At 44.3% G+C, this 11,215-nt stretch overlaps 1 protein-coding gene across 1 annotated transcript; it reads left to right on the top strand.

The window, feature by feature from the left end:
• The first annotated feature begins 245 nt into the window (after positions 1-245).
• Zfp90 (ZFP90 zinc finger protein) lies at positions 246-10,149 on the top strand. The gene is made up of 5 exons (XM_090357383.1): positions 246-409; positions 750-797; positions 3,235-3,361; positions 3,695-3,790; positions 8,302-10,149. Exons 2-5 carry the CDS (start codon positions 765-767, stop codon positions 9,951-9,953), a joined length of 1,908 nt encoding a protein of 635 aa, XP_090213509.1. The 5' UTR covers positions 246-409; positions 750-764; the 3' UTR covers positions 9,954-10,149.
• The last annotated feature ends 1,066 nt before the right edge of the window (positions 10,150-11,215 follow it).

Genomic DNA, 11,215 nt, shown 5'->3' with positions numbered 1-11,215 from the left:
TGTGTCCAAACCTTTGATAGCACGGATGGTAAATTGGAGAACACACTGCTGTACCCCCGAAGAGTCGCTGCATGACTCATTTGACGCCAGCCCCCTCCACTCTTACAGCCGACCCTCCTTGGCTCTCACCGCGTTCTCCACTAGGGGGCGCGGCGCTCCCCGAGGCGGCCTCTGCCAGGCCCTGGCGCGAGGGCCTCTGGGAAGTGTAGTACCGGGAGCGAGGCTCCGGGTGCGCAGGCGTACTTCTGACTCTGCCCTGCCGCGGCGGCCATTGTCCAGCCCTGTTGCGGCGGAAGGGGCTACGGCAGATAGCCCTTCCACAGAAAAGGAGTGAAGAGCACCGAGACGGCTGCAAGCACGGGAGGGAGCCGACCTGACGCCCGCGGTGGGCTGGAGGCGGTGATTCCGAGTGCGCGAGTAGGAGCGGCCCCTCTCCGGGCTTGAGGGACCTCCGCCTCGCCTCACCCACCGTCCTGCGGCTGGGGCTGGGCGTGTCCCGGGGTGGCTGAGGCGGTGGAAAGGAGCCTTTAATTTGGTGGAGTGCGGCAGGCCTGGGCGGGGCCGGCGCTTCCTGCTCCCAGGCGGGAGTAGCTGCGGGGCCGGGGCGGAGCCACCGTGCTGGGGGCGGGGCCGTCGCCGCCGGGGGCGGGGCCGTCGCCGCCGGGGGCGGGGCCACCAGGCTGGCAGCCGTGCTGGGTGGGGCCGGTGGTGCAGCCCGGTGACTGCGCGCTGTTCTTTCCGCACTCCAGGATCTGTGCTCCGACATGGCCCCGAGGCCTCCGACAGCCACGTCGAAGGTGAGCCGAGCGTTCCTAACCTCCCGGAGTATCCCGTCCGCTGAGGTCATCCGTATTGGGGACGGTCATTGTTCTCCATACAGACCCTCATTCTTGATTCTGTTGCCCCCTCCTAGCTTCCATGCAAACCCCCAGAGTGTCCAGAGCCGGCATCCCTAAAGTGGATGGCACGGTGGGGACCCAAGAGGGGTCCAGGACACTGTAATCTTAGAAGAGGAGTTGAGGTTGAGTGTGTTGGAGATGTTATATACTGAGCTTGAACTGCTTGAACTCTTGTCAGTGAGAACTGACAGGAATAATGGGGCCACAAGAAGAAAACAGTAGAGGAAGTGAGGATGGTAGAGCCCTAGCTTCTGGCCAGCAGCCATAGAGAGATTGTAAGGAGTGAAAGAAGCCTTCTCAGAATGTGCCTAGGAAGTTTGGTAAGGAGTTTTCTTTGGCTAGAAGACCATAAACAGTTACAAAACCTTGCCCAAGAGTTTCCTGCCCTCTTCTGCTTTAACAAGGATTTAATAGTGCATACTGTGGAGGCTGAAATCTGGAGGACTGTGGTTTGAGGCCAGATTACCTCTTTTTTTTTTTCTTTCTTTTTTTTTCTGACTACACACCAGATAAAGGCCAGCCTGAAGTGTGCCGTAAGTGGCAGAGGACCCGCTGGGCAAGCAAACCAAATGAGCTCAAAGTCCTGAGTTCAAACTGTGGTACTGTCAAAAAGAAAAAAAAAAGTCAAATCTACTTGAATAGGAGGCTGGTTTATGAACCCATTCATATTTGTGTTGGTGAAATGTGAAATTCTTTTGACAGTACTGAGGTTGGAATTCAGGTTCTTACGGTTGCTAGGTTGGTATTCTATACTTCAGTCATGCCTCCAGCTCTTTTTGCTTTAGTTGTTTTTTCAAATACAGTCCTGCTTTTCCTCAAGACTATGATCTTTTTACTTACAGCCTCGCTTGTTGGAGGACGGGTATGTGCCACCAGGCAGAGTTTATTGAAAGAAATGTGTTAATGTGTTCTTGCTGACTTTTGCCTGGGCTGGCCTTGAATCATGACTTTCCTAATTTCTGTCTCCCAAATAGTTGGGATAACAGGTGTGAGCCATCACACCTGGCCAGTGTGAGGGAAAAGGACAGATTTGAAAAGTGAGAAGAATGAAAGCATAATGCTAAACATACCTTCCTCAACAGACCAGATCACCTTTAAATTGAAGAGTGCTGCCAGGGTTACCTAAGGAGATTAGGAGATACCAGGTAGCTGGAGAGTTCTAGGAGTTTCTGGACTTGCCTTGGGAGTTTGTGGTAAAGGTTTGAAATGGCTCAAAATTGTTTAACAAAGGCCTGGTTCCTGGAATCTCTTGTGCAGGATAAAGGCTCAGCTATGTGTGGCCTGCTTGGAGGAACTCAGATGCCTATCACCTGAGGGAGGGGGTGGGAGAATAGGCTTTCCTGTTAGAAGCTACTTGTGTATAGTAATTTTACATATTCTCATGTCCATAGAGTAAAACATAACAAATGGAGCTAATTTTAATAATACATATTATTTAACCCCATATATCCAGATATTATTTCTAGGTAGAGTCAATATTTTAAAAATTACTAATGAGATACTTTATGTTTTAAAGTAATAATGAGGTTTGAATTCTGGGCCTCCTGCTTGCAAGGCAAGCACTCCACTACTTTAATTATTCCTCTAGCCTTTTTCTATCCAGTAGGGTTTTTTTTTTTCCCATAAAGGGTCTTGTGCTTTTTCCTAGGCTGGCTCTGGGCTGTGATCCTCCTTCTTATGCCTCCCATATAGCTAGCTAGCATCATCATTAAACCTAGCTTGCCTGTGGAGATGGGATTTTAATCTTTTTCTTTAGCCAAGGCTGGCCTTGAGCCATAATCTCTCTCAATATCTGCCTCGTGGGATTAGAAGACTATGCCACCACACCTGGACATTTTTTCCCCATGTTCTTTTGAAATCCAGCATATATTTTATATATATATCATCCAAGTTGATAGCAAGATCAGCCTGGCCACAACCTGGGGTACATCAGGGGAGTTTGAATTTTATTCTCCTATAATGGGAGAAAGTGGATACTTTGTGATACAACTATACAGTGAAGTACTGAAACAATTCAAAGCAGTAGGGCAAAATTCTACCACTGTAGAAAGAGCTCTAATATAGGCAAATGAAAAAAACCAGATTGAGCACTAGTGGCCCAGTCTTACTGAGAAAAGGAATCTTAGTTCGAGGACAGCCCGCAGTACAAAGGCTTTGAGAGTTCTCAGCAGCTCTGAGAAGTCTGACATAAGCAGATTGTGCCCAGCCCTGATAATGTTGGTTATTTTTGAGATAGAATCCCACATGCTATCCCTTTGAGACAGCAAATGTATAGTCACCACTTCTGAGCGTTTATGAGATTCATCCCTAGTTGATCAGGAATGTGATCCCACAGGAGTCAGTGACATTCAAAGACGTGGCTGTGGACTTCACCCAGGAAGAATGGTGCCATGTGGACCCTGCACAGAGGAGCTTGTACAGGGATGTGATGCTGGAGAACTACAGCCACCTGGTTTCTCTGGGTAAGGACCATTTCTTCCCTCAGGAGCTTGTCTGGTGGTGGCTCTTTCCCTACACATTTGCCAGAGTTAACAGAACTTCTAGCCTAGGTAATAAAAAGAAGATCTAAGGGTCAGAGTGTTCATGACTTTGGGGTGAGACCCAGCTTTCTGGGATTTTGAGGCTGCTCTTTAGGTGAAAGGTCTTTATTTGCAGAACTGGAAATAGGTACTTCAATTTCATTATGTCCTCAGTTGCACTTTTTTCCCCCTTCAGAATTCCTAATACTGACTTTAGGAGGGTTCTTCCATCTCTTCATTCAAATATCCAAATTTTGTATCTTTATCCATGAGCAGGATATCAAGTCTCCAAGCCAGAGGTGATTTTCAAACTGGAACAAGGAGAAGAGCCTTGGATATCAGAGAGAGAACTCCAAAGACCTTTCTTTACAGGTAAATGAGCAAAAGTCCTCCTGAGGGAATTGGGGCAGACAAGAGTATAATCTAGGGCCGGGAGTTTGGCCTAATGGTAAAGTGCTTGCCTCGCATTCATGAAGACTGAGGTTCGATTCCTCGGTACCACATGCGTAGAAAAAAGCCAGAAGTGGTGCTATGGTTCAAGTGGTAGAGTTCTAGCCTTGAGAAAGTCCAAGGACAGCACTCAGACCCTGAGCTCAAGCCCAGGACTGGCAAAATAAAAGAAGAGTATAATCTGTAATCTCTAGGCTCTGTTGCTTCGGGCCTGTAGTGTGGCAGCACATCATGGCAGGAGTGCCTGATGAACGAACACTTCACCAGCCGGGAAGCAAAAGGAAAAGGGGAGGTTCCATAATCCCAAAGACCTCTCATTTTGACCCTACCATTTCCCAGTGGCCCCACCCTCAGAACCAGACTTCCAACACGTGGATCTTTAGGGAACATGTGACAAAAACTGTGGCAAATGTTGGCTATTCTTGACTTTTTTTTTTTCCCTAAGTGAAGCTGCCTTAAAGGAATCTGCCCCGCAGTGTTCTCTTTCTTCTGAAACCTCTTTCTATAAGAGGTCATGTGGTATTTGCAGCTCTTTATTCTGTGCTGTGTTTCAGAAATCTCCTTTAGCCATACTGCCTTCTCACAGGACTGCCCCTTGGAAGTCTCACAGAGTTCTTAAAGAATACATACACTCTTCATTCATCATCTTTCAGCCAGAACATTTGACTACTCTGTCCATTACTTGCTTCTACCTTTATTTATTAGAAACCAGTGTATTTCTGGTCACTTAGGTTCAAAGCCATATTCAGTGTAGTCTTTTTCAACTGCATTAGTTTCTTCCTTTGAGAAGTATCTTAGATTTGCCTGCTTTTTAACTTTAATGACATCCTAAACCAGGCCCTGGGCTTAGATTACTGTACTTGTTAGCTAGAATTGCTCCCTTCTTTCATTTTATAATCTGACTCTAATTAAGATGAAATTTATATACTGTTAGAGCGACCCTTTTCTGGGAGTTTGGCCTAGTGGTGGAATGTTTACCCAACTTGCACAAAGACTGGGTTTGTTTCCTTGGTACCACATATATAGAAAAGCCAGAAGTGGTGCTGAGGCTCAAGTGGTAGAGTGCTAACCTTGAGAAAGCCCAAGGACAGTGCTCAGGCCCTGAGGTCAAGCCCCAGGACTGGCAAAAAAAAGTGACCCTTTTAGAGTATGCAGCTGAGTGTCTGTGTTCAAAGTTATGCAACATCATTATTGTGTGGCCCATTATATTGGTAACACATCAGAATGTTTACCAATCATGCACCTCAAATCTATGAAGTCCATTTTTAGGCACAGCCATCTCCTAGTGGTCATTATCTAGTTTCTGTTTCTATGGAGGTAGAATTGCCTATTCTGGATGTTTTGTATAAATTGAATCATGTGATATAAGACTGAAATTATGGGCCGGGAGTTTGGCCTAGTGGTTAAAGTGCTTGCCTAGCATGCATGAAGACCCGGGTTCAATTCCTCGGTACCACATACATAGAAAAAAGCCGGAAGTGGTACTGAGGCTCAAGTGGTAGAGCTCTAGCCTTGAGAAAGTCCAAGGCCAGTGTTCAGGCCCTGAGCTCAAGCCCAGGACTGGCAAAAAAAAAAAAAAAAAAAAAAAAGACTGAAATTATTTCATGTTGTAGCATGTGTCAGTACTCATACCTTTCCACTGCTGATTTATTCCACTGTGTGTTTTCAGTCACTCATTAGTTAATGGACTTGGATTTTCCTTTTTCTTTTTCTTTACTTTTTTTTTTTAATTGCCAATCCTGGGGCTTGAACTCCGGGCCAGAGCTCTTTTTTTTTTTTTTTAAATTAGGGTTTTATTTTTTCCCCAGTTCTGAAATTTGAACTCAGGAACTCTACTTGAGCCATACGCCCCAGCTCTTTCTTTTTTTTTTTTTCCTTTTCTTTCTTTATTTCCCTCTCCTTCCCTCTTTACCCCTCCTCCTCCCCCCCCCCCCCTCTCTCTCTCTCTCTCTCTCTCTCTCTCTCTCTCTCTCTCTCTCTCTCTTTCTTTCTTTCTTTCTTGGTCTGTTGTATTCTGGGTCTGGGTCCTGTCCCTGAGCTCTTCAGCTCAATGCTAGTACTCTCTCTGCCACTTTGAACCACAACACCACTTCCGGTTTGGGGTGATTAACTGGAGATACGAATCTCAAGGTCTTGTGCCCGGGCTGACTTTGAACCATAACACTCAGATCTCGGCCTCCTAAGTAGCTATACTATCATTGTCCTACTTATATCTCCTTCATAACTAGGATGACAGGTGTACTTCATTATGTGCAGCTTTTTATACTAGATGAGATGGGATCACGTGACTTTTTGCCTGAATTGGCCACAAACTGTAATCCACCTGTGTTGGGTTTTCAAGTAGCTAGGATTATAGACATGGCCAACCGCATTATAGTTTTACTTTTTTTTTCTTTTTTTCCTTTTGGTTGGTTGTGGGGCTTGACCTCTGAGCTTGACTGCTGTCCTTGTACTCTTCAGCGCAAGGCTGGTGCTCTACCACTTGAGCCACAGCACCACTTTCGATTTTCTGGTGGTAACTTGAAGATAAGAGTCTCACGGGGACTTTGCCCCAGCTGGCTTTGAACTGCAATCTTTAGATCTTAGCCTACTGAGTAGCTAGAATTATAGGCATGAGCCACCAGTACCCAGCTTAGTTTTACTTTTTTTAAAGACAGGTTATATATAGTAAAATGTTTTCCTCTTACATACTATCCAGGTTTTGTTTTGTTTTTGTCAGTCATGGGGCTTGAACTCAGGGCCTGAACACTGTTCTTGACACTTTTTGCTTAAGGCTAGAGCCCTGCCACTTGAGCTACAGTACCACTTCTGGCTTTTTCTGTGTATGTGGTATCAAGGAATTGAACCCAGGGCTTTGTGCATCCTAAATGAGCACTTTACCACGAGGCTACCCTCCTGGCCCAATCTAGTTGGTTTGACAAACGCATTCACCCTATCAATATGGAACATTTCTATTACTCCAAAAAGCCATCTGTTCTTAGTTTTGTTAGGATTTTTTTTATTAATTGTAATTAAAAAGGTGACTTACCCTTAGTTTATAAAAGCTACTGTTATTGTTTTGTTTGAGATTGGGATGAACTTGATAGCTGATACATCCACTCATTGGCTGGTGCTTTACCACCTGAGCCCTAAAAATATTCTTAGAACTCAGAAATTCTCTGCTGTGTACTGGTGGTTCACACATATAATCCTAGCTACTCAGCAGTCTGAGATCTGAGGATTGCAGATCAAAGCCAGCCCAGGCAGGAAGATTCATGAAACTCTTTTTTTTTTTTTTTTTTTTTTTTTGCCAGTCCTAGGACTGGAACTCAGGGCTTAAGATCCTTTTGCTCAAGGCTAGAGCTCTACCACTTGAGCCACAGCACTGTTACTGGCGTTTTCTTTTGATGTGGTACTGAGGAATTGACCTGGGGGCTTCATGCACACTAGGCATGCACTCTACCACTCAGCCACATCCCCAGCCCCTCATGAAGCTCTTATTTCCAGTTAACCACCAGAAAACTAAAAGTGGTGCTATGGCTTAAAGTGGTAGAATGCTATCCTTGAACATTACCCTCAAGTGGTAGAATACCCAGGCGTTCAAGCACACAACCAACAAAAAAAGAAAGAAATTTTCTGGTCTTATTATTCATTAAATAGAATGACATAAAACCATCTTGGTAAAGAGAGACAAATAACATAAAGCCCAAATAGTCAACCCTAGTTGTATGGGCAAAGATGATTCGCCTCCTGAAATACTACTTTTTCTCAGTTTGCAAAAAATAGCCCTTGATGGGGCCAGGAACTTGGCCTAGTGGTTAAAATGCTTGCCTAGCATGCACGAAGACCCGGGTTCTATTCCTTGGTACCACATATATAGAAAAAGCTGAAAGTGGTGCTGAGGCTCAAGTGGTAGAGCTCTAGCCTTGAGAAAGTCCAAGGACAGTGCTCAGGCCCTGAGCTCAAGCCCAGGACTGGCAAAAAAAAAAAAAATAGCCCTTGATTGTTTGACAAGTATATCAAAGAATCTTTTCAATTAGATCATTGGATAAAGGTTTTCTCTTCATTGTTGGAAGACCTGGAGTCTCATAGGTTATTGAAAAAATTATGAAATGGGCTGTATTAGGAAGTCGATTTTTGGTGCTCCCTAAAACAGACAGGAGGCATGGAGAGGAGATGCACCAGAGTCTGCTATTTCTCTTGCTCATTTCTTTGTTTCCTACCAATCACACCTGCAGAGGCTTTCCTTGTTCTCAGCACAGTCCAGATCCGTATCTTCATTAGCACCTCTCCTCACTATTCCCTTCTACATTTTAAATATTCTGCACAGGATATAGGAATACATAGCTCAAAACATTTTCATTTATAATTTATATCTCTTTAATTTCGTCATTCCTTTATACCATAGCAGTTGGTTTCAACAGGAAGGATTATGCACTTTGCATTTCTTTCAGACCAGAAAACCAGGCCTGAAGCCAAATCCTTGAATCTGCAGTGGAGTGCATCCGAAGATTCCCATCGTCCGGGTGATCTCTCACGTGCTGCATTACAAGATAGCTGGGACGTTAGTAGCCAGTTAGAAAGGCACCAAGAAAACTGGAAGAGACATTTGGGGTCAGAGGCATCTGTTAACCAGAAGAGTATCACCACATCAGAGGGATGTTTTGAGACAAACAAATCTGATGAAAACTCTAGATTGAACACTAATGTGGTTCCACATCTCAACATTCCTTCTAAAGTAAAGCCCAGTGAATGTGAAACACTTGAAAACAATTTGGGACATAATGTAGACCTACTTAATCAGAATAATATTGCGAAAAAGAAACCCTACAAATGTAACAAGTGTAGAAAAGCATTCATTCACAGGTCATCACTTACTAAACATGAGAAAACTCATAAAGGAGACGCTCTCCCTAATGGCACGGACCCGGGAGTATATCCTGGAAAGAAACACCATGAGTGTACTGACTGTGGGAAAACCTTTCTCTGGAAAACACAGCTTACTGAACATCAGAGAATTCACACTGGGGAAAAACCCTTCGAGTGCAACGTGTGTGGAAAGGCTTTCAGACACAGCTCATCCCTGGGTCAGCATGAAAATGCTCACACTGGAGAGAAGCCTTATCAGTGTAGTCTGTGTGGGAAAGCCTTCCAACGCAGCTCCTCCCTTGTTCAGCACCAGAGAATCCACACGGGAGAGAAACCGTATCGGTGTAATCTCTGTGGACGATCCTTTCGGCATGGCACATCTCTCACTCAGCATGAGGTCACGCATAGCGGAGAGAAACCCTTCCAGTGTAAAGAATGTGGGAAAGCATTTAGCCGCTGCTCTTCCCTCGTGCAACACGAGAGAACTCATACTGGAGAGAAGCCTTTTGAATGTAACATATGTGGGAGGGCTTTTGGTCAGAGTCCATCCCTTTATAAACACATGAGGATTCATAAGAGAGGCAAGCCATACCAAAGCAGTAACTTCAGTGTAGACTTCAAGCACAGTTCATCTCTTAGTCAAGATGAAAACACAGTGACCGAAGTGAAAACCTACCATTGCGATGACTGTGGGGAAGATTTCAGTCATGTTACAGACTTTACCGACCATCAGAAGATTCACGCTGGAGAGAGTCCCTATGACTGTGAACAGGCCTTTAGTCAACAATCCATTCCTCATCCTGGAGAGAAGCCCTATCAGTGTAACGTGTGCGGGAAAGCTTTCAAAAGGAGCACAAGTTTCATCGAGCATCATAGAATCCATACTGGAGAGAAGCCCTACGAATGTAATGAGTGTGGAGAAGCCTTCAGTCGCCGCTCATCTCTCACGCAACATGAGAGAACCCACACTGGAGAGAAACCTTATGAATGTATTGACTGTGGGAAAGCCTTCAGTCAAAGCTCATCTCTGATTCAGCATGAGAGGACTCACACTGGAGAGAAACCCTATGAATGTAACGAATGTGGCCGCGCCTTCCGAAAAAAAACCAACCTTCATGACCACCAGCGAATTCATACCGGAGAAAAACCTTATGCTTGTAAGGAATGTGGGAAAAATTTTAGCCGAAGCTCAGCTCTTACAAAACATCAGAGAATTCATGCACGGAATAAACTTTAGGAAGCCTAAGATTAAGGTTTGTGTAGAAAGCTTTAGCTAAACTTTTGTTCCAATTCAGTATCAGAGGTTTCTCCTTGGAGAGAATGCTTGTAAGTGTCACAATGTATGTGCTTATATGTTGTATGTGAAGACAACTATGCCACTAAGAATGTTGGGTTTTTTTGTTTTTTTTTTTAATAAAAGCCACATTCTCCTATTTGAATTGTAAGGCTTTTGTAAAAAACAAACAATACATATATCCTTTGGAAAGGATATGCCTATATATCAGAGTTTATAAAAATGCTTGAATATGAGTATGCAGGAGATCACCAATTTTGACAGCTTGACATGTAACTCCCATTGTTTACAGCCTTTAAAAATAAAACTCCTAAAGTAATGACCAAAACTCATTTTAACTATTGTCTGACAATTGTATTCAGCTACAACTTTTACGTCAAATTCACCAAGGATACTGGTTTCATCTCCTGGAATAAGATTAACCAAACCATTTTATTGTAGAAATAGAACTGAAAACCAAAGATTTTAAGTTGTCAGCACAAAATAGCACAGCCTGTGAAGGAAAAGTTGGCAGAGGCATGCATGTTTCCTGAGTCTTTAACTTACATTGTTACTGGAGAAGCATTTTGGAATTCAGAGGGTTTAAAAATAAGTAAACATTTGAAGCCAGGCATGTGGCTCACGCCTGTAATCCTAGCTACTTAAGAGGCTGAGATCTCAGGATCCCAGTTCAAAGCCAGCCTGGGCACCAAAGACGAGAGACTCTTATCTCCAGTTAAATCACTAGAAAACCAGAAGTAGGGCTGTGGCTCAAGGGGTACTGGTGGTAACCTTGAGCTGAAGAGCTCAGGGACAGTACCCAGGCCCAGAGTTCAAGCTCCATGACCCACAAAAAAAAAAGTGAACATTTAATACCCATAGATCAAACTGCTTAGAATGACTGAAATGATGTAAAAAAATTCTAAGTGTTGCGCACAGTGGCTCACGCCTGTAATCCTAGCTACTCAGGAAGCTGAGAACTAAGGATCTCGGTTCAAAGCCAGCCCAGGCACAAAAGGACCTGAGACTCTCCAATTAATTGCTAGAAAACAGGAAGTGGCGCTGTGGCTCCAGGGGTAGGGCAGTAGCCTTGAGATAAAGAGCTCAGGGACAGTGCCCAGACCGAGTTCCGGTAGCTTACGATCCAAAATATTCACAGTGACTATAGATGAAATATTGGTGACCTTTTCCTTTTTCTCAGCTATAATTTTATTTCCACTTAACAT

Source organism: Megascapheus bottae, chromosome 24 (assembly GCF_031878675.1).
Source record: "Megascapheus bottae isolate mThoBot1 chromosome 24, mThoBot2.hap1, whole genome shotgun sequence".
NCBI lineage: Eukaryota > Metazoa > Chordata > Mammalia > Rodentia > Geomyidae > Megascapheus > Megascapheus bottae.
Note: the sequence above shows the minus strand (reverse complement) of the source record. Positions and strands in the feature narration are given on the sequence as shown.